At 41.5% G+C, this 24,333-nt stretch overlaps 1 protein-coding gene across 2 annotated transcripts in view; it reads right to left on the bottom strand.

The window, feature by feature from the left end:
- The window catches only part of LOC133653128 (vang-like protein 1), a 102,158-nt gene that overhangs the window by 49,945 nt on the left and 27,880 nt on the right, over positions 1-24,333 (bottom strand). For both annotated transcript variants that reach the window (XM_062052149.1, XM_062052147.1), the window contains exon 2: positions 11,348-11,528. In XM_062052149.1, the coding sequence (XP_061908133.1) occupies positions 11,348-11,418 (71 nt within the window). In that variant the 5' untranslated portion in view covers positions 11,419-11,528. The remainder of the gene's footprint in view (positions 1-11,347; positions 11,529-24,333) is intronic.

Raw genomic sequence — 24,333 nt, forward strand, 5'->3', positions numbered from 1 at the left:
GTAACGCGCATACGTCATCATACCGCAACGTTTCAGCCGGATATTTCCCGGGAAGTTTTAAATGTCACTTTATAAGTTAACCCGGCCGTATTGGCATGTGTTGCAATGTTAAGATTTCATCATTGATATATAAACTATCAGACTGCGTGGTCGGTAGTAGTGGGTTTCAGTAGGCCTTTAAAATTAATTAGCCGCCGTATGCTTAAAATTACCAAAATATGTCAATATTACATGCTATTATGAAAGTGCCTGTTATTACATTACATATATACCTACAGCATGTATATAAAACATTTAAGCGCTTTATAGGCTAAATAGAGTGACTCCCATTAGCTCCCTTATGTTAGCTGACTTTTGCTAACATTTATTAAAGAGTTTGAATGCAATAAAAAATAATGGCTTTTTGGTCAAATTCGTGACACATCTCTTATTTTTAAAAGGTGTGTTTGTTTTGTAAATATCTGATGACAACAAACATGCACTTTGACCCGAATATAAGCCTCCCCCGTTATCACTCTCTCTACGAGGCTTTGTTAGCTCCAACATATGAGCTCCGTTTGCCAAACTGACCCTGTGCACTTACAACTCTAACCCTGTGTCAAGCACAACCAGCGGGAATCTGCATTCTCTATCGCCACATGGCACTGTGCCAATGCGGCTCCATTACCACTAAGAAGGGTGCATGCATGGCCTCATTTATTTCATCATTGGTCTTTATCTCACTTTAACTGTGGCCATCTTGGATATAATAATAATGTACATTAAATGGAATTGCTTGAGTAAAGCGCTTTATAATGAGGTTTTGTGCTGCAAATAATACAAAGTCCATCATTTGATTATAGTTTTAAAAAGCCCAATCAGGTATTCTAAACATATTTATTCTTCATCTTTCCAAAACGAACAATGCTAGTTTGCTGTTCCAGCAATATAGTGCCCCAGTGCAGAAAGTAAAGTCCAAAAAGCCATGCTTAGATATGTTTTGCGTTTAGAACTTAAGCGCTCTCACAACCACACATCTATCTATCTATTTTGAATTACATGCAACAAAGATGGCAGTCAGGCCAAATTACTGCATGATTATATTCACAAAGTTCCTCTATCACACTCATAAATACTTTGTTACAGCCTTACTCCTGGCAGGAGTGGCGACACAGGACTCAGTGACAGTACAGAAGTCGAGTGTCAGCTGTTTGAGAAGAAAAATCCACTGGATCCAGAACACTGAACGTGTTTTCCAGTCATGGTGCAACGGATCAACATTGATCCATGATCTGTACAGATCATAATCTTTGGTTCGACACAAACGTGATCCGCGGTTTAATATATGAAAAAAAAAAAAGTTGTGAGCATGTTCAGTCCACACACAGCGTGGTTATGGCGAGCGGAGTAACGGAGGAGCTTGAACGCCCCGCGCCATTTAAGTCCCCTGTATGGGAGCATTTTGGCTTCCCTGTCAAATACAATGATGAAGGAAGAAAAAAAACGTGACTATGTGTAGGCACTGTGACACAAGAAAGCCATATGACAGTGGAAACCGAGGTTCAAGTGCCTGTCTCACATGGACCCTGCCCTACGCCAGAGGACATACAGTGTAGTGACCTCACCACTGAGATTGTGAGCAGTCATAGCACTGAAGACTCTGATGAGGTAAATAAAAATATTATTTAAAAATTATAAATTTAAATAAAAATACATGTGTTTTTCCAGTAATAATGGCTTTTATTAAATGTTATTGCCACATTTTCATGTCTATGAAACATGAAAATTAATAATAGGTTTAATTAATCAACTAATTTTTTTTATGCAGGGTCAAGCTGCAGAGCCAACAGGAGCAAACTTGGACACATCTCCTCCACGAAAGAAGTCGGCGATGGCAGAGCTTTTTGGAGAGACCTTTGTCAGCAAAGACATGGACAGCAAGACTCCTGCTGACATCATCAAAGAGGAGGTGGCATCCTACCTGGCAGCAAGTGGCATTACAGTGGATGGTGATCCACTGACATGATGGAAAAGCAGTGAGTGTAAATACCCTCATATTGCCAAGATGGCAAGGTGCTATCTCGCCGTGCCAGGCTCTTCAGTTCCCTCAGAGAGAGTGTTCTCAATAGCAGGGGACAAAGTGACTGCAAAGAAGTCCACACTCTCCCAAGACAATGTAGACATCGTTGTCTTTTTGAAAAATAATTTGAAATTATAAACTCTTTGCTTTTATTCTTCTTTGATGATGTGGACATAGGCTTTATTTCACTATATATGTTTCAAGGAAGATGATGTGCCTTCTTATGTTGCACTTTAAGTTATTTTTTATTAACGGTCATTGGTCCAAGTTTAAAGAAAGGAGATATGCGTTTTTATGTTGCACTTTGTTTTTCATGAATTATGTTAAAAAGAAGATATTATGCCTTGTGCACTTTAAGTTGATTTTATATATTTTGATTAAATAATTTAAAAGTGTTAATAAACAAAAAGACAAAACTTCTGTTTATTTGTCTTGTCTTATTTTTTTTTTTGCTGATCTGAAAAATTATCTGATCCGTGACTCTGATCCGAGAAACGATCCGAACCGTGAGTTTTTTGATCCGTTGCACCCCTATTTTCCAGCGTTATACCATTTTTGGTACGAGAGCAAGAAGAGCAGGGCTTTCTCTTGGTGGGGGTGTGTAGAGTGTTGCCCGTAGTTCGAGGCACATCAGCTGTTGGGCAGTGTACAGTGTCGGCGAACTTAACGCTGTTGGTTTGATCTTTGCCGAATCTGATTGTATCTACTGCACCAGTGATTTTGCACAGATTGGATATCTTCTCCTTCAACTCGATCATCTTATGACCAGAGATGGGAATTTTTGGCCAAATCACGATTCGATTCCGATTACGATTCGGGAGCTACAATTTGATTAAAAATCGATTATTGATGCAGCTTTAATTTATGTATATTGATGCAGATAGGCTCCAGCACCCCCCGCGACCCAGAGAGGGACAAGCGGTAGAAAATGGATGGATGGATGATGCAGTTTTACATTTATTTTCGTTTCACTAAATAAGCATTTATCACTTGCAACCTTAAAAAAAACAATTGATTTGTAATAAGTTGAATTAAATAAATTAATTTCCACATTTATTAAATTAATAAAAATGTGTGCAAAACTGGACCATAAGTGCCCGATAGTAAAGGTGCTAGTCGGATATCTCGGTGAGGTGGCTCGCTGCAGTCAGCCATAATTTAGAACTGTCTTCATTACTTCATTTACAATAAATAAATCAATAATCGATTGACGTTTACTAATCGATTCTATAAATTGTGATGCATCTAAAATCGATTACTGAATTTCCCCCACCTCTACTTATGACTCAGGCAAGCGCAGCTTTCGCAACTGGATGTGTAGGTATGTGGCTTCATAGTGGCTGGCAGTTGGGCCTGAGCAGTATTTGGCCAAGACTTTGAGTCAAGGTACCGGACGGCAATATCTTTCTGCAGGAATTAATATTGCTGCAGTCTGCCACAATCTCCAGCACACTCACACAACCAGAAACAGGTTGAAATGGTGGCTTGTTTTGCTGTCAGTTGCAGATGCTGACCCATGCGCATCAGTCATCAATTGATTGCTTCTTGTGATAATTATAACAATTTCTGGTTGATTTTATTTCATACTGGTGAAAGTATTACTTAGTAATGTTTTAAATTATTGAATACATGTTATTACTTTTCTGTTCAACTTGCATGTCACATAATTACTGTAAAAATAAAAAGGCATTGTTTTTGGACAAAATATGTATAGTTTTCGTTTATTTCCCCAGACACCATTTAGGCACTGACACCGTTTCCAATGTACTGACTTAGCACTGCTATCGCTTAATATGTAAACAATAGCCAACCCTAATCATGAGTCGAAGGGAAGGTTTTACACTGCAATTATGAAGGGTTCACACATTTTAGCAGACCCTTGATTGCTGAACCCTAAATGGTAAAATGTATGCACACATATTGGTAGACACATGTTGCTTAGATGACTATGCATTCACACCCTTTCATAAGTAGGGACTTTCTATGACCGGTTTGGGCAAAGGCCTTTCAGTGACCTTTTATAGGCCAGCCATTACAGAATGGAAAATAATCTAGATAGGAAGCTGGTCGAGACATTGTTTTGACAAACTGTTTAACGCTGACTGCAAATCAGGAAGACAGGAAGTTGTCTTTATGAGCATGTATAAAAAAAGCACCTTTTCTGGATCCTCGTCAGAGTGTGATCTGCCTGCATCACAATATGTTCTCTCTTCCAAGATCATTAAAGCTGTATTTGCTGGTCAGTGTCCATGGTCCTTGAAAACCTTTCTAACACTGAGTTACAGGACATCCGGTTGAGGGAAGAATCAGAGGAAAGAAGAAAAGAGTGACAACACTGGGATTGCCAACAGGCAACTCGAGCTATGTTTTTATTACAGGGTGTGAGCGGCGCCACTTTCCGCTTCTATTCTTGTGCTTCCTTTTCAATGTTAACATCAGCTAAAAATCACACAGTTGCTCAGTGGATAAAAAGTGTATTTTCAAAAGGGAACAGCAACATTGTAGTAAGTAAATACCGTAAATGCTTTGATTGATTGATTGATTGAGACTTTTATTAGTAGATTGCACAGTACAGTACATATTCCGTACAATTGACCACTAAATGGTAACACCCGAATAAGTTTTTCAACTTGTTTAAGTCGGGGTCCACGTTAATCAATTCATGGTTAACGCATGCATTAAAAGGCCATATTTATTTTCTTTGCGTGTAACCTTGCTATTGCACAAACACACGGTGTAAACATAACTTCTTTAGCGTATGTAATCAACCAGGGTATTAAAGTTTGCTGCAAGGCTTTAAATCTATTGCGGTTCTCGTCATAACTTCCTATTACGGATCTTCTCATCATCTCATTTAGATGGATGTTATGATAGAAATGATCATCAATCACTGAGTGTAACTATAAATTAAGTAAGAGAAAGGGAGGAAGGTTGCTTGTGTATTCGACATCATTAGGAGGAAAAAAAGCAGCTCAGTGTAGCAACAACCGCGTTCATTAAGTAAGTACTATTATTAGTATTATTCTGGAATGTACATTTGGACTATAGGTTTGTTAGATATTGACAACTTGCAATGAAGATCTGTGGAAAGAGCAAAGTTTGTTAAAACATCAAATAAATTAAGAAGTAAACATTATAAGTATTTAATGCCCTGCTGATTTTGTAAGTTGATATAATGATGTATAAACAATGAAGTAAACCAGAGCTTCTTGCCCTTTTTGACCTTGGGGCCCAACTTTTCCACTACAAAAGAGCCCAGGTCCCACTCAAATATTAATACCAAATTACTAATCTTACTCTTCATTTTAATCATATTCAATAAACTTATATAGCCTACTTAGAGAATTTATCAACATTCATCACTGTTTTACGAGCACTATTTAGTGTTTTATTTAGCACGTGTCAGAAGGGCATGCAAACTGTCATTTCTACACGGCTGCAGGATCAGTGCTTGTGCTGCACAGACAGATGATGGATTGACGAGAATCCTCTCTCCTACGTGTGTGCGTCAACATTTTGGATGGCCAGAAATAAAAAATATTGGACATATCTATTCATTAATTTTCCTTTTATAATTTTATACAAAAGCTGCTGGCGTTTTTTCAAGTTGTTTATTTAGGAAATAAATTACTATAATATATGTCCTACATGAAAAAGCATCTGTCATTGTGCACTTTTTTTGCATTTGAGTGATTGCAGACGCACAAATGTGCTGGTGAAGCGATCCACTGCCTCGTGCACAGAATTAAATGTCCAAATTTTTCTGTTGTCAAGACTGCAATGCGGAAATGGTGTTACAGATGTGTCGCACACAGGTAGCATGATAACATGAATATGCAGGAAATGATCAAGTGTCTCTGTGGTAAAAGCCCCGTATGCATGCAAAATCCTCATTCAAATAAGGGGGTCTGTGCCACTTTTCAATTACACATGCAATTTTAGTACAAACCCCGTTTCCATATGAGTTGGGAAATTGTGTTAGATGTAAATATAAACGGAATGCAATGATTTGCAAATCATTTTCAACCCATATTCAGTTGAATATGCTACAAAGACAACATATTTGATGTTCAAACTGATAAACATTTTTTTTTGTGCAAATAATCATTAACTTTAGAATTTAATGCCAGCAACACGTGACAAAGAAGTTGGGAAAGGTGGCAATAAATACTGATAAAGTTGAGGAATGCTCATCAAACACTTATTTGGAACATCCCACAGGTGAACAGGCAAATTGGGAACAGGTGGGTGCCATGATTGGGTATAAAAGTAGATTCCATGAAATGCTCAGTCATTCACAAACAAGGATGGGGCGGGGGTCACCACTTTGTGAACAAATGCGTGAGCAAATTGTTGAACAGTTTAAGAAAAAACTTTCTCAACCAGCTATTGCTAGGAATTTAGGGATTCCACCATCTACAGTCTGTAATATCATCAAAGGGTTCAGAGAATCTAGAGAAATCACAGCACGTAAGCAGCTAAGCCTGTGACCTTCGATCCCTCAGGCTGTACTGCATCAACAAGCAACATCAGTGTGTAAAGGATATCACCACATGGGCTCAGGAACACTTCAGAAACCCACTGTCAGTAACTACAGTTGGTCGCTACATCTGTAAGTGCAAGTTAAAACTATCCTATGCAAGGCGAAAACCGTTTATCAACAACACCCAGAAACGTCGTCGGCTTCGCTGGGCCTGAGCTCATCTAAGATGGACTGATACAAAGTGGAAAAGTGTTCTGTGGTCTGACGAGTCCACATTTCAAATTGTTTTTGAAAACTGTGGACGTCGTGTCCTCCGGACTAAAGAGGAAAAGAACCATCCGGATTGTTATAGGCGCAAAGTTGAAAACCCAGCATCTGTGATGGTATGGGGGTGTATTAGTGCCCAAGACATGGGTAACTTACACATCTGTGAAGGCACCATTAATGCTGAAAGGTACATACAGGTTTTGGAGCAACATATGTTGCCATCCAAGCAACGTTACCATGGACGCCCCTGCTTATTTCAGCAAGACAATGCCAAGCCACGTGTTACATCAACGTGGCTTCATAGTAAAAGAGTGCAGGTACTAGACTGGCCTGCCTGTAGTCCAGACCTGTCTCCCATTGAAAATGTGTGGCGCATTATGAAGCCTAAAATACCACAACGGAGACCCCGGACTGTTGAACAATTTAAGCTGTATATCAAGCAAAAATGGGAAAGAATTCCACCTGAGAAGCTTAAAAAATGTGTCTCCTCAGTTCCCAAACATTTACTGAGTGTTGTTAAAAGGAAAGGCCATGTAACACAGTGGTGAACATGCCCTTTCCCAACTACTTTGGCACGTGTTGCAGCCATGAAATTATAAGTTAATTATAATTTGCAAAAAAAAAATAAAGTTTAAGAGTTTGAACATCAAATATCTTGTCTTTGTAGTGCATTCAATTGAATATGGGTTGACAATGATTTGCAAATCATTGTATTTCGTTTATATTGACATCTAACACAATTTCCCAACTCATATGGAAACGGGGTTTGTAGATTACATGCAACACGCCACTCATAGTACAGGCTATTTCATTGTTTGCACACGCTCTCTAGGGTGTGGTATTTGGATCTTAGTAAATCAGGCCATTACATTTTAACATGATAAACTTTGTCAAATGATATGAAACCTTGTGATAGTCACAAAGATCATTATCAAGGCAAAAGTTGTTGTAGTTGTAGGACTTGTGGTAGTGTACTTGTAGTTTATAGCAGTTGTAGTACTTTAGTGTACTTAGTTTATTGTGAGTGTAGTACAAGTAGTAGTGTACTTGAAGTAGTGTAATTTTAGTTGTAGTACTTGCAATAGTGTACTTGCAGTTTCCAGAAGTTCAAGTACTTGTAGTAGTGTACTTATAATTTTAAAAGGATATGTAGTACTAGTAGTAGTGTACTTGTAGTTTCTTGTAGTTGTAGTAGTGTAGTTGGAATTTTGTGTAGTTTTAGTACTTGCTGTAGAGCACTTGTCATTTCTTTTAGTTGTAGTACTTGTAGTACGGTACTTGCAGCTTTTTGTAATACAAGTACGTGTATTAGTTTACTTGTAGTTTTTTGTTGTTGGTCAGCAGGATTGCAAGCATGTCAGGAGGGATTTTAGTGACTGAAACATTACTGTTTTGGGATTGTTACAGCCTAAAATGACTGGATTTCCAACAGCTTTTTTTAAAACGTTGCAGCAAAAGTTCCAGTGTTTTGAACATTAAATCAACTTGTGATTTTTATGGATTTGTATCAATATTGTAAGTGTTCCTTAAAAGCAAAACATTAAAATAAAAAATGATATTTTACTCGATTTTACCACAGACTTAAAAGTAGACCCTAGATGGCAGTAAAAAGGACATGCTCAGAGCTCATTGTCAAATTACGATTTTAATTAATAATAGCTAAAAATAGCAATATATGATTATAATTACACAAAGAAACACCATAGAAGGCTATCATATTGTTTGCTGTGTGCTCATTTATCCACAATTGCAGACATTGTTTATTTTACGTTTGAAAAATGTCCATCTTAAACATTAATCTATGTTCCAACACGTGTACCACAACTTGCCAAGAGCATTTGTGAACCGCTCAGCGCAATCTACAACTGTATTTTTTGGGGTAAATGAGAAACGATGAGAGGTTATCATCACATGTCAACATATTTGACACCTAAATGATGCCTCTTTGCTAGATTGGCATTGCAAATAAGAGTCTGTTCTTGCTTGCCTTACCTGGAGGTTATGTAAATGTATAACTACATGTAAATTACGAAGTAAATGCTTGTATACTTCATTGCTTATACCTTATTTTTGACTCGATTCAGTACCATTCATCCATTTTCTACCACTTTTCTACCTAGATTTATAATTTCCGATTGCCAATGAGGCCAGGCCGAGTCCTGACTGTTGTTTTTATGATAAAGGAGAGAGTGTTTGCGGGTTGTTACTGTGGCTTGGTTGCGACCAACACTAATCTTCTCATACCAATGAAGAGATTATTGATCAATCACTACCTCATCCTTTCAACCTCCTGGTAAACACTAAAATAGTAACTATTAATTTAGCACTGGAATGGGACCCTAAAAGTTATTTATTTCAACGTGGTTACAAACATTTATGTTGGCACCGGTGCCATTTTGGTATCGAGTTTTGGTAGGCATCCGGCACCTGTGCCATTTTGGTACAGAGTTTTGGTAGTCATCCATAAAGAAAGGCATTTGATAAAATAATATAGGCACTTTAAAACAGCCAACATGTACAGTGCAGTACTGTCGAAGCTGGGAATGACGTCACATCCGAGTCACAAGCGTTCCAATTACAAGGTCGGAAATCAAGATTGCCACATCCACGAAAGCTATTCTTGTGCTTGCCTTATCTAAATATGAACAACTTATGGAAAAAATATGTACTCCTCCCGCAACCTAAAGCAAACACGGTGGATAAAGAAAAAACACAGACGCTATAGTAAGCGATATAGAAGGTATAAAACACATGAACAAAAATGTATTTATACTACCGTAACTACCATATACAAACATCCGACAATGCATTGTATATTGCTGATTTAGGGAAACTACCGACTAGGAACTCAGAAATTCTGACTTCTCAATACAATAGAAACGCACCATAAGCTAAAGTCCTTGAGCAAAGCAATGAGGAGGTTCAACTTTTCTCCAACAGTAAGCCACTTCATCTGGGGTTTGGGTAGTGTACCAGAAGCGTTAGAAAGTGCAGAACATTGAATAAATTAAAATGTTCCCAGAAAAACATGCAGAGCAAACACAAGCAGAACTACACGGACCTCAGTACAGAGAACACAGTGCTCTTGGCCAGCCACCAGCCAATATTGTGCAGATCTATACAGTATACTGCTGGTAATACCAAATAAAGGTAGATGTTGTAATAGATGTATATAAAAATAACAATGTACAATTTAAAAATGTGCAATGCATGGCGAACGTAGTAAGTAAACCGCAAAGTAGCGAAGGAACACAATACAGGGTACGTGTCAAGTCAGGGGATTGGTGCAATATTTAAAGCTTGTTTTGTTTTTGTAATATTTAGCATGAAACTCTGATCGGAACATCCCTAATAATGACTGTATTTCCTAAATGGTAAATGGCATACATTCATTAAGACTTTTAAATTGAAGCTGAAAGATACAATTTCAATATCATCTGGACTGTTTTAATTCAAATATTTTGTGCTCGTACATAAAGGCAAAATTAGAAAACAATATGTCATGGTCTAAGCACTTGTAGACCTAATTGTTATTGGCAAAAGCGACCACAATTTTGTTGCCAATCATCGATACAAATGGTAAATGGGTCGTACTTGTATAGAGCTTTTCTACCTTTTTAAGGAACTCAAAGCGCTTTGACACTATTTTCCACATTCACCCACACAAAGTAGCTGACTGTATTGCAATTGCGGTGAACATGCACGAGTCGTACCCGAATGTAACTGTAGAGGCGTGATATTATTAGACACGTGCATGCATGCATGCATGTATGTGTGTAACAGTGGTCATTCTGCACAGTTTAGCCCAGCGTAAGATCCACAAATCCTCACCAATTTAGATATTTGCGCTGTGCTAACCAATTAACTAAAACCCATGGTCTGTCAGACCATTTTCCGGCACAGCTCTTAAGGTGTTGGAATGCGAGGTTTACACAACATACTGCCACACAGCCCCAATGACTGGCATTTGTGACATGTGCATGTTTGTTTCGATCGCCTACACACAGCTGTAAATACTATGAGAAAACTTGAAGCAACTGCATTTTTGGTTCACCAAAGCACAGCTTAGAACAGTACATTTTGGTCATACTTGTTTTTACAAAAGTACATGTGAAACCGGGAAAGTGATTGCTGTGTCAGCTACATACAGATTAATTAAAGCCAAGAGATTAAAAAAAACTAAAAAAATGTTTACCATTCGATTATTCCTTCAACAAAGAAGAGATTCCATAGATCAGTGAATGGTGGATATAGTATATTCTATTCATCAATCACTGTGTGATGTGTTTAGCTCCACTCTGTGTGAAACAGAGCCATTAATGCAAGATTGACTGTTATGGCACCAATGCAGCATTGTTGTGGATGTCTGTGTGAAAAAGTCCTGAGATGTACAGTACAGTATATAAAGTACCAACAGAGCCATCAGGAAGTGTGACCTGTTCAGGGACACAATAATAATATAACAGAATAAGACGAGGAAGATGGTCTGATAGCAGCTGCAATCACGGCTCTACATTAAAGCACATCAGAAGTCTTACCCATGCCGATGGGATTCCCGAGAGCGCCCAGAATGGTAGGAATAACCCGAGTAGGTTGACTCCGTATCCATGGAAGAAGTACTGCACAACAGGAGCCCGTTAACTGGACTCGGTCTGTGCTGTTCCAAGAGAAACAAATGGCTCCTGTCTCACTCAGCTCAGAATGAGGCGACTCACCAACCTAGGCGGGGGATAGAATGAAAACTTACATTTAGAATAAAAGACTAAATAAAGATAGAGTTTTTTACAAGCAAGGCTTTACATGGTGCCTAAACACACTGGCTACATCATTAGCTACACCTGCACAATATGTCACAAGCTCAACTCTGCCTTTACAAAGACAACTTGAACAGTACTGAGCCAAGGTTATACTCTTATTGTGTTCATTTGCTTGACATTATTGTCACAAACTTTGTATAACAACGAGCATGCGCTCTAACTGGAACAAAGCAGTACGGTAGATTCCAATGAATACACTAAATTTTATGGCGAAATGACAGGATTGTCTGTTTCTTTACAGCACCTGATGACAACGGAAGTTATTTAAAAACAGCTTTCGTATAGAACAGGCCTATACATTTTTTTTATTTAAGTAAGTATATTTATATTATTGACTAGCAATGTGAAGACTCTTATACAAATCTTTTTTCTAGAAAATGTTATGTAAAAGAGGCTTTGCAAACAGACTGGAGTAACAACCTTCCTCCTAGAGGAGAACTAGTAGCAGACCCTGCTGAGCCACTACCAGGCTTCAAAACCCTAACTAGGAATCAATGGGTCACACCAAAATCTGTCAGGACCAAAATAAACCTCCACAATGAGGGTATAGACTCCACTACGTGCCCATTCTATGTGGTCCTAGGTTCAAGACTTTTATTGTCATCGACAACAAAATAAGCAAGCAAGGCCACATAGGTGTAAATTATACAAAAAAGTGTAAGTGTCAAGTGCACGTTAAAAGTGTCCAGTACAAAGACATCATAAATAATAGTAATACTATTAGGGGAAGGGCTTTGTGAGGTAGGTATTGCATTTTTAGATGTAGGGAACCTGTATTCACGCACACACATATACCATACATAAACACAACAACCACACATGCAAACGACACAGCATTGCAGTGTAGACAAACATGTTCACCCGCACACGTGAAACAGTTTTCATTGGGCTGGTGCAATTACAGTTCTACTTGCCGAGGGGTAATCATTGTTCTTTAGTTTCTTTGATTTGAATCAAAGGGATCTGTACCTTTTACCCGTGGACAACATGGTAAACAGGTTATGTTTGGGATGAAGGTGGTCTTTTTGATCTCTTTGGCAGTGGTGCGACACCTGAAGCTGGCAATAGAGAACCGTATTTTCCGCACTATAAGGCGCACCGGATTATAAGGTGCACCTTCAATAAATGGCCTATTTTAAAACGTTGTTGATATATAAGGCGCACCGCATTATAAGGCACATAGAATAGACGCTACAGTAGAGGCTGGGGTTACGTTATGCATCCAGATGGAGCTGCACTAAAGGGAAGGTCAACAAAACAAATAGTGATTGTACTGACACTTCTACTTGCTGCTCTCTGTTCAACAACCCACTGTTCGAGTTTGTCCTCCAACTGTAACCATCTCGCTTTGTTCCCTCTGAAACTCTGTTTAGTCTTCTTTACTTGGCGCAGGTCATCATGTTGCTTCCTCCACTTCCGCACCATTGATTCGTTAATGTTAAATTCTCTCGCTGCTGCTCTATTCCCGTGTTTTACTGCGTGACTGATCGCCTTGAGTTTAAACTCTGCGTCGTAAGCGTGTCTCTTAATAGGAGCCATTTTTGGGTCTTTACGTAAAGTTTAGGTCTCGCAACTACGGGACTTAATTTTCCACCGTAGAAGAAGAAGTTCTTCTTCTACGGTAAGCAGCCGTAGAAGGGGGAAAATTAAGTCGGCATAGTTACCGTAGTTGCGAGACCTGTTGTGGCTCAATATTGGTCCATTTATAAGGCGCACTGTCAGCTTTTGAGGAAATTGGAGGTTTTTAGGTGCGCCTTATAGTGCGGAAAATACGGTACACGGAGGGAAGAGGACAGTCGATCAACTTCTCTGCAGTTCTGGTGACCCTGATTTTTCTGTCGGCTATTGTAGATACACTGATAGCAAAGCAGTCATATTAGCCGCTCACAACAGGTCATGGATATCTGGGTCCTGGGGAACTTGAAAGAGTGAAACTACTGATGGAGGTGGACTTGTGAACAGGCAGTGTGGGATGGTAGCTTGAGACAGAGAGAGGTTGAATAAATCGATGAACACAGTTGACAGCTGGTCAGCGCAGGCCTTGACCACATTTCCAGGAATTTCATCAGGGCCCGCAGCCTTCCTCCAAATCACTGCCCTGAAAATACTGCAGACCTGATGTTCCTGAAGGGTGAGTGTGTGTTGAAGGAGTCCTGGGGGGTGAGTTTGGAGTTTCCTCAAAACAAGCAAAAAAGTGGTTGAGTTCCTTTGCGAATGAGAAATCAATTTATGTGCTTGTTCCACTGCCTTTGTAGTTAATAATATGTTTCAGGCCCTACCATACCTGCGTGGTCCAACATCTTATTGGGGTAGTCCAATTTTGCCTCTCTTTTGCTTTGTATTAGGTCTGCTATTGCTCTACTGTGTATGGCCTGGTCCACAAATTTATATGCTCTGTTTCATGCTTTTAATAGTGGCTGGACCTTGCCCATCATCCAGTTTTGAGGTTTTGGAAAACGTAGCCGTGGTGACAGTGTCAATGCAAAGTGTAATGTAGCTTTGCACGGCATCTGTAGGTCTGCAGGTCGTCGTGTTCGAAGGCACTCTATTCTGTGAGGGCGAAATAGTTCTGCGTATGAGCCAGGGCTTCATCAGACAAGGTAGTAATGGTTTTCATGGTGGGCTTTAGTCATTGTGTATTTATATCGGGATGAGGAGCATAGAGGAATGGTCCAACAAGCCCAGTTGTGTGAGGGATACAGTTCTGTGGGCTAAATTAATATTTGTGTAAATATAATCTACAGTGTTCTTTCCTCTTGTGGGGCATTTCACATGTTGAATGAATTTAGGCAGCACAGACTTTAAAGGCCTACTGAAACCCACTACTACCGACCACACAGTCTGATAGTTTATATATCAATGATGAAATCTTAACATTGCAACACATGCCAATGTGTAGCTTACTAAAGTGCAATTTTAAAATATGCGCAAAATATCCTGCTGAAAACGTCTCGGTATGATGATGCCTGCGCGTGACGTCACGGATTGTAGAGGACATTTTGGGACAGCATTGTGGCCAGCTATTAAGTCGTCTGTTTTCATCGCAAAATTCCACAGTATTCTGGACATCTGTGTTGGTGAATCTTTTGCAATTTGTTCAATGAACAATGGAGACAGCAAAGAAGAAAGCTGTAGGTGGGAAGCGGTGTATTTCGGCCGGCTGCAGCAACACAAACGCAGCCGATGTTTCATTGTTTACATTCCCGAAAGATGACAGTCAAGCTTTACTATTGGTCTGTGGAGAACTGGGACAACAGAGACTCTTACCAGGAGGACTTTGAGTTGGATACGCAGACGCGGTACCGTGAGTACGCAGCTGCGGCTTCCAAACATTTGATCGCTTGCCCGTACGTGCGTGCCGCTATGTGCATGTCACGTACGTAACTTTGGGGACTTTGGGGAAATATATGTGCTGTATGAACTTTGGGGAGGTGAACGGTACTTTGGGCTGTGGGATTGAGTGTGTTGTGCAAGTGTTTGAGTTGTATTGGCGGGTTATATGGACGGGAGGGGCGAGATGTTTGTTATGCGGGATTCATTTGTGGCATATTAAATATAAGCCTGGTTGTGTTGTGGCTAATAGAGTATATATATGTCTTGTGTTTATTTACTGTTTTAGTCATTCCCAGCTGAATATCAGGTCCCACCCGCCTCTCACAGCATCTTCCCTATCTGAATCACTTCCACTGCCCTCTAGTCCTTCACTCTCACTTTCCTCATCCACAAATCTTTCATCCTCGCTCAAATTAATGGGGAAATCGTCGCTTTCTCGGTCCGAATCGCTCTCGCTGCTGGTGGCCATGATTGGAAACAATGTGCAGATGTGAGGAGCTCCACAACCTGTGACGTCACGCGCATATCGTCTGCTACTTCCGGTACAGACAAGGCTTTTTTATCAGCGACCAAAAGTTGCGAACTTTATCGTCGATGTTCTCTACTAAATCCTTTCAGCAAAAATATGGCAATATCGCAAAATGATCAAGTATGACACATAGAATGGACCTGCTATTCCCGTTTAAATAAGAAAATTGCATTTCAGTAGGCCTTTAAGCAGGCTTTGTTGAAATCCCCTGCGATGATATGAAGTCTCCCTGGGTATGACCCATGCCGTTAACAGATTGAGTCATAAAGGTAGGCTAGTGCTGAGCTAACATTGGTGTCTGAAGGTATGTACACAATGGTTATTAGCACTGCAGATGATTTTCTGGGCAGGTAGAATGATTTACACACAATATTTTGAGGACATTTTAGCAAGGATCTTGCTGTTAGTACACCAGTCATTTTGTATACAAACACACAAACCTCCTTTTTCCTTCATTGACATTTTTATTACTGCAGGACATTATGCAGCCAGCCAGCTGCACCAAAGCGTTGAGGATGCCCTCCAGGAGCTACATTTCCGTTCCAACCGAGGCACAACAGTCACAGACGGGTAGGTGACTGGTCTGGAGCCCATCCAGTTCGTCAATTTTGTTGACAACCGACTGTGCATCCACCACTAAGATGGTGGGGAGTGGTGGCTTGATTGGCCACCCCCCTTAGACCTGGCGAGCAGTCCTGACCTTAAGCCCTCCTTTTGTTTATGCGTGTTTCTGTAGCTCTGACACCTGGTAGCGGCGACAACAATCCACAGAGCGTCCAGTGATATTTCTAACCCGGGGGGCTTTGGTAGGTTTTCTGATAATCGCTTGTAATGGCGATCTTGCAGTTATATCTAATGTTGCATAATTCTATGTGGTCGTCAGTTTTGCTATGCAGTAATCTGTAAAGTAACAAATAAAAAGAACGAAAAGTACAAAAAGAGGGCACCAAAGAAGATAGCCTGAAGCCTCTGCGTTACAAACTCCACTGCTCCTTCTGAGTCCTAATTTCAACGATTTAGCGGAACCTCTCCTACTCTCCAGTTCCCTCACATAGAACTCACCGGGGAAGGTAAGGAGTGGGATCCCACAATAGTTGGAACACAATTCTGCGTGGTTCTTGTCATTCCCTGACAATGAGGAGCTTTTTAAAAAACTAAAAGCCCCAGAGATATGAGAGCCAACCCTTGAGTCCAAAGGCACCGCTTCCTCATTGGAAAACGTGTCGGTGGGATTGAAGAGAAGGGTTTCCTCTTAATGTATTTGATTGTGGTGGTTCGTCACGGCCACTTTTTGGCCGCCACATCTTAAAATTTTTAGTAACACTTTAGTATGGGGAACAAATTCACCATTAATTAGTTGCTTATTAACATGCAAATTAGTAACATATTGACTCTTAATTAGTCATTATTAAGTACTTATTAATGCCTACCCTAACCCTCTAACCCTAAACCTAACCCTAACCAAATAACTAAATTAAGTCTTTGTTACTAGAATATGTTCCCCTTGTGTCCAAATAACTGTAAATTAAGTCGTTGTTACTTAGAATATGTTCCCCATACTAAAGTGTTACCAACATTTTTTTATGAAAACAAATTAAAGTAATATCATGTATTGTAGCGTACAGAAGAAGACACGCAAAGTCAAACGTTCTCTCTTAACCCTTGTGTGGTGTTCATATTGTTGTTACTCAGCCAGTGTTTGTGGGTCTGATGGACCCGTTGTATTTTGTGGCTTTTAATGCCTCACAAAAAAATACTGACTTATCCCAAAAAACATCTGTAATGAAATGCTTGAGAGGCTGGTAAAGGAATACATTGTCTCCAGACTACCCCCCAAATTCGATCCATACCAGTTTGCTTATCACCCTAACCGCTCCTCTGCACTCCACCTGAGCTTAGAACATCTGGAAGGAAAGGACACACACGTGCGGATATTGTTTCTGGACTTCAGCTCGGTGTTCAACACCATCATCCCGCAGCACTTGGTGAGCAAACTGGCCACCCTTGGATTCAGTACCCCCTATGCAACTGGCTGCTTGACTTCCTCACAGACAGACCACAGTCTGTGAGAGTGGGCAACAACACCTCCAGTGCCATCTCCCTGAGCACCGGCTCCCCCATGGCTGCACCCTGAGTTCGCTGCTGTTCACGTTGATGACCCATGACTGCTGCGCCAGGTCCACTACTAACCACATTGTGAAGTATGTGGATGACACAACAGTAGTAGGCCTCATCCGTGACAACAACGACATGGACTACAGGGAGGAGGTGAAACATCTGGTTGACTGGTGCAAAACCAACAACCTGGTCCTGAACGTAGACAAGACCAAGGAGATCATCGTCGACTTCAGGAAGCACCAGTCCAGCCACGCTCCACTCTTCATCAACGGCACAGCGGTGGAGATGGTAAGCAGCACCAAGTTCCTGGGGGTGCAGATAACTGACAATATGACCTGGTCCCTACACACCGGAGCTCTTGTAAAAAGAGCTCAGCAGCGCATGCACTTTTTGCGTGGGATGAAAAGAGCACAGCTCCCTCCCCCCATTCTCACCACATTCTACAGAGGCACGATAGAGAGCCTACTGACCAACAGCATCTCTGTCTGGACTGGAGCCTGTAATGCCTCAGACTGGAAGTCTCTCCAGAGAGTGGTGAAGACGGCGGAAAAGATCATCAGGACTCCTCTTCCTCCTATCCAGGAGATCGCAAAAAGCAGCTGCCTGACCAGGGCTCAGAAAATCTGGAGAGACTCCTCCCACCCCCACCAAGGACTGTTTTCACTGCTGGACTCTAGAAGGAGGTCCGCAGCCTCCGAAGCAGAACCTCCAGGTTCTGTAACAGCTTCTTCCCTCAGGCCATAAGACTCTTGAACGCATCATAATAATCCCCTCAATTCCCCCCCAAAACTCGCTGGAATATAAAGACAATATAACATACATCCATAAACGTAGATGCATATGCAAAAGTGCAATGTATTTATCTTTACAGTAATCTATTTATTTATATCTGCACATTATTGCTTTTTTATCCTGCACTGCCAACCAGCTAATGCAACAACATTTCGTTCTTATCTGTACTGTAAAGTTCAAATTTGAATGACAATAAAAGGTAAGTCTAAGTCTAAGACCCACAAACACTGGCTGAGTAACAACAATATGAACGTTGCATAGAAATTTATCTGCCAGTTTCTGCATCCCACAGGGATTCTTCTTTTGTGTTTCTGCACCTGCGGTTCCCACACAAGGTTGCAACATTGTTTGTCAACACTGTCTGCGCTCATTTTGTCGCACATTTGACCCTCTGATGTTCTGTGTACCTACACTCTGTCCTCCCCGTCTGGGCCTGCTGTGTGTGTGTGTGTGTGTGTGTGTGTGTGTGTGTGTGTGTGTGTGTGTGTGTGTGTGTGTGTGTGTGTGTGTGTGTGTGTGTGATACACAGAACATCAATTTCCACACTTCTATTAGCCCCGGGTCCAGTGGACCCTGGACATCTTATATGTAATAGAAATGTGTAGGGGGGGTGTATGGTGTGTGTTCGTTAAATATGTATTCTGATATATGTTCTTCACAGAAAATGAGCCAAAGCCAGTGAGTCTCAGTTTGAAAAATTAATTAATTGTATCATTTTTCTTTTAATAAAAATCGAAAACGGGTCCCACAGACCCGAACACCACACAAGGGTTAACTTTTATTGCCAATCTTATGTGAACAACGGGTCCAATTCCAACAGGTATTTCCTCCCATGCACAAACGTATGCCTCTGTGCTTTACTCCTAGACACACAACACCTCTTCATTCTCCGCCGACACAATGCGTTAACAGACCATGGGAAATATGAACATCATAACACACTAACATACACTTTAACACCAGGTAGTTACACTATGAATAGATGTATATATAGTTTATTATTTGCACACTATTGACTAGTGATGCACAAAAAATGTGGCCGCCCAAAATAGACTGATCAGCGGAACAGCGTCGCAGGAACTGAATGTTCTGATGACGTAAGCCATACGCACAGCCCAGGGTTGTCTGAAGCGAAGGCAGCATGTCAGCGCTGTGTACGTACATTAATGCAACCTTCAAAATTTAAGATGACACCGGCGGCTTTTAAAGACAGGAAGGCAGCATGAAGCAAGTGTGACGTCAGGCTCTTTGTAGTTCGCTTTTTGTCGTGAACATAGAGCGACAGAAGTAAAGAGTCTCTAAACACGAGTACAGTCTCCAATAACACCAGAAATAAATTGCTAGATTTGTTGCCAGTCGTTTTTAATACAGAAGGAGTGATTAAAAGGAATGGAGAAATATCTAGAAAAAAAAATCTCAACAAAGTACATTTTACGATAAGCAGCAGCGATTGAAAATAGAGCAAAACGATATTCTGTAAGGGAAACAAAATATTTAAATACTATAATGAATAATAGATTTGTTTTATATGTACAGTATGTATACAAAAATCCGGAGGCACACCACCAGCAGAAATCATTAAAAAATGAAAGTCAGGAGACAATAAAAAGTCGTCGTCGCAATTGTTGAATATGAATTTAAACCATAACCAACCATGCATCAATATAGCTCTTGTCTCAAAGTAGGTCTACTGTCACGACCTGTCACATCACGCAGTGACTTATTTTGAGTTTTTTGGTGTTTTCCCGTGCATAGTGTTTTAGTTCTTGTCTTGCGCTCCTATTTTGGTGGCTTTTCCTGTTTTGTTGGTATTTTCCTGTTGCAGTTTCATGTCTTCCATTGAGCGCTATTACCCGCACCTGCTTTGTTTTAGCAATCAAGAATATTTAAGTTGTTGCTATCTTTTTTTGTGTGGACATTGTTGATTTTCATGTCATGTACGGATGTACTTTGTGGACGCCGTCTATGCTCCACACGCTGCAAGTATTTGCTGTCATCCAGCATTCTGTTTTTGTTTACTTTGTAGCCAGTTCAGTTTTAGTTTTGTTCTGCATAGCCTTCCCTAAGCTTTAATGCCTTTTCTTAGGGGCACTCACCTTTTGTTTATTTTTGGTTTAAGCATTACATACCTTTTTACCTGCACGCTGCCTCATGCTGTCGTCTGCATATTGTGATCACGACAAACCATTGTTGTCTCACACGACGTGTTCCTGACATCTACAAAGCAAATAGCTACCGGCTGCCACCTATTGATATTGAGGAGAATAAAATGGTTACTCTGCCGAGCTCTAGACAGCACCGACACTCAACAACGGCACATTATTTGCAGATTCTAATTACTGGTTTGCAAAAAATATTTTTAACCCAAATAGGTGAAACTACATAATCTCCCACGGCACACCAGACTGTATCACACGGCACACCAGACTGTATCCCACGGCACACCAGACTGTATCTCACGGCACAGTGGTTGAACAACACTGATCTAGGCAATATAGGGGAAACTTTGAGAAGTCTTCAAAGTATTATTTCCACATCTCAAGTCGAGGTCAGGGGCGCAACATCCCCATCACACACAGTGTTGTCCGTCTACTTTTGTTATTATTCACTGCTCCCTGAGACAGTGAATAATGGCCCAGAATCTCTTCAAAGCAATCCCGAAGTAATTTTCCATTAATTTCTTAAATTCCTACCTCCTCCAAGTAATTGCCTCTGACACCACCTAAAGGAACACGGTCCACTCGGTCTGTTGCCTCCCTCGGAATGGTCAAAGGGCTGCCGGAGGTGAGAGTTGAAACTCTTTCTGACGGGAGAGTGTGTTGCACATTTCCAGCAGAACCTCACAATGTATTTGGCCTGCCAGATTTAAGTTTCTTTTCCCCCCACCATTGGAGCCAACGTACATCTGCAAATGTCTACCCTCGTATAAAATTACATAAACAATAGCATTTAAAAACAGACATTTTGGTTTGAAAGATGTTCGTGTTGCATGACCAATGGAATCCCCATGCTAGCTTCAGGCACACTAATAAGTAGACTAGTGGAATACACCTGCATTAACACACACATTCCTGAACTGCTTGGCAAAAGTAAAATGGAATGTGTAAAATACAGCTCCAGTCTAAAGTGAATGTAAATTCAAAAATGTGCTCAGATAATAAGCACATAGCAGTGCATGTGCACCTTAAACCTTTCTATCACAAATAATAGACATTAAACATACGCGATGCAAAAAGAATTAGCTACCACATATGATTAAAAAAATGTTCTCTGTCTATTAGGGCTGCAACTTACGATTATTTTGATAGTCAATTAGTCAACGATTATCTTAACGATTAGTCGACTAATCAGATTAAGCATACACATTTAATGGCTCTTGTTTTTCCATCGACTTGTAAATGAAGCTTAAGTTATTTTAGGCATGACTAATTAATTAATAAATATTCATTTATACTTTAACTATGCTGCTCATTAGGCTGTTACAAAAATTTAAATGACTAATAAAATGTTGTTCATTTAAAAGAAAGGAAATGCAAAGTGCTAAAAAAAACATTAACCTTGTTTATGTATTTTTTTTAAAAACAGTCAAAATAGCAGCAAAGAAAACAAACGAGAACACTGTAGCGGTTGATTTAAGGACATAATTCACCACACCTGTTACTTGACTTTGTCATCATCATTCACTGTACTGTTCGATTGTGCACATGACAATGTTGTTCCTGTTTAGCATTCATAAATGCAGTTAAGAGCGAGTAATTCGGTGCGGCCCCTTTAACTGGTCGTCAGGAGATTCTCACAAAAGTGGGGGTTTGTTGTTCCCGCCATTTTGAAGTGTGTGTGATGTAAGCGTTCATTCTTGCTGGTTCTTGATGAATAAACGACGCACACGTTTTTGTGTGTCAACGATACTTCAAGTTGTCTTGCTTTCACGCTACAAGCACAACACTGGTGACCCCGACGCTTCACTGAACGGATTCAGTGAATATTATCGACCATGACAGCAAATGCGGTTTCTCTGAAGCTGCCCTAGTTCTGGGAATCTTCCGCGACCGCATGGTTTGCCCAGGCCGAGGCACAGTTCGCCCTGCGTGGTATCACCGAGGACCACACTAAGTTTTATTATGTCGTGTCCTCCCTCGGGAGCGCGACGGCGACCAGAGTGGTTAGCATCCTTACGCACCCACCGGAGAGGAACAGGTACCTCACGTTGAAGGCTCACCTCTTAAAGACATTTCAACGCGGAGCGAGCTAGCCGCCTTTTTTCGTTGCAGGGGCTTGGCGATTGCAAGCCCTCTGAACTAATGGACAACATGCTAGGCCTCTTAGGTGAGCACAGACCAGGATTCCTCTTCGTGCAGCTTTTCTTGAGACTGCTGCCTTCTCAGGTGCAGGCTGCTTTAGCCAACACCGCTATTTTAGATTGCGACAAACTAGCTGCTGAAGCTGACAAGTTCTTTTTAGCCTCCCAACCGACTTATGTGGCTGCTTTCCTTCCGGCTGAGACAGAAAGACCCATGGCAGATTCTTCCACCCTCGCTGCTGCTGCTGCTCCGACCCCCAGGCGGCAACCGGATTCTGGACTATGGTTTTTCCACGCAAAGTTTGGGACCAAAGCCAGGCGGTGCCGTCCCCCGTGCAGTTTTCGTGGACCGCCACCGGGAAACGCCGGGGCTGGCGCTCAGCAGTGGCCATGAGCGTCGGCAGTACTGGGAGGCTGTTCTTCATCAAGGACTCCCTCTCTGGACGACGGTTCCTGTGTGACACAGGCGCGCAGAGGAGCATCCTGCCAGCATCAAGGTTGGACATGATGTCTGAGTCACATGGCCCCCCCATGGAAGCGGCCAATGGCAACCCTATCAGCACTTACGGAATATGGTACGTGGAACTGTGTTTTGGTGGACAGCGTTTCAGTTGGAACTTTGTGACTGCTAAAGTGACGGTGCCGCTCATCGGTGCAGATTTTCTCTGTGCTTTCGGCCTCCTTGTGGATGTAAAAAACAGGCGTTTGGTGGATGCGAATACGTTCTGCTTGTACAAGTGCAGTTTCAGCGCGACGGACTCAATCAGGCTTTCCAGTAAGCTACCCACCGCAGACGTTTTTCTGCGCCTCCTCTGTGAGTTCCCCACCCTGGCGCAGCCCACGTTCTCGTGTGGAACACCACATTGCCACCACGGGCCCCCCTATGCACGCACGAGCCCCGCGCCTGGACCCTGCTAAACTCTCCATTGCTAAAGCTGATTTCGAGACCATGGAACGCCTCGGGATCATTCGCCGCTCAGACAGCCCGTGGGCGTCACCGCTCCACATGGTGGAGAAGCCCGGAGGTGATTACCGCAGACTCAACAAGGCGACTAGCCCGGACCGTTATCCGGTCCCCCACATACAAGTTTTTCCGCCAACCTGGCTGGGAAAACTGTGTTCTCTAAGGTAGATCTCGTCCGGGGCTATCATTAGGTGCCGTCCACCCCTATGATATCCCGAAGACAGCGGTCATCACTCCATTTGGACTGTTCAAATTTTTACGAATGCCTTTTGGCCTTAAGAGTGTCGCACAGACTTTCCAGCGGTTGATGGACTCTGTTTTACGTGACTTGCCGTTTCTGTTTGTCTACTTGGACGATATCCTGGTAGCGAGCACCTCTCAGGCCGAGCATGTGACCCACCTCAGGTCCCTTTTTCAGCACCTTAGCCAACAGGGGCTCATTGTTAACCCGGCTAAGTGCCAGTTCGGGTTGTCTGTAATCGACTTCCTCGGACATCGTGTCACGGAGTGCGGGGCAGTTCCCCTCCCATCGAAGGTTGCTGCCATCGCAAACTTCCTCCGCCCACTCACGGTTAAGGCTCTTCAGGAGTTCCTTGGCATGGTAAATTTTTACCATCGTTTCATTCCCCGGGCAGCTGACCTCATGCGGCCGCTGTATGATGCTCTTAAAG

Source organism: Entelurus aequoreus, linkage group LG07 (assembly GCF_033978785.1).
Source record: "Entelurus aequoreus isolate RoL-2023_Sb linkage group LG07, RoL_Eaeq_v1.1, whole genome shotgun sequence".
Taxonomy (NCBI): Eukaryota; Metazoa; Chordata; class Actinopteri; order Syngnathiformes; family Syngnathidae; genus Entelurus; species Entelurus aequoreus.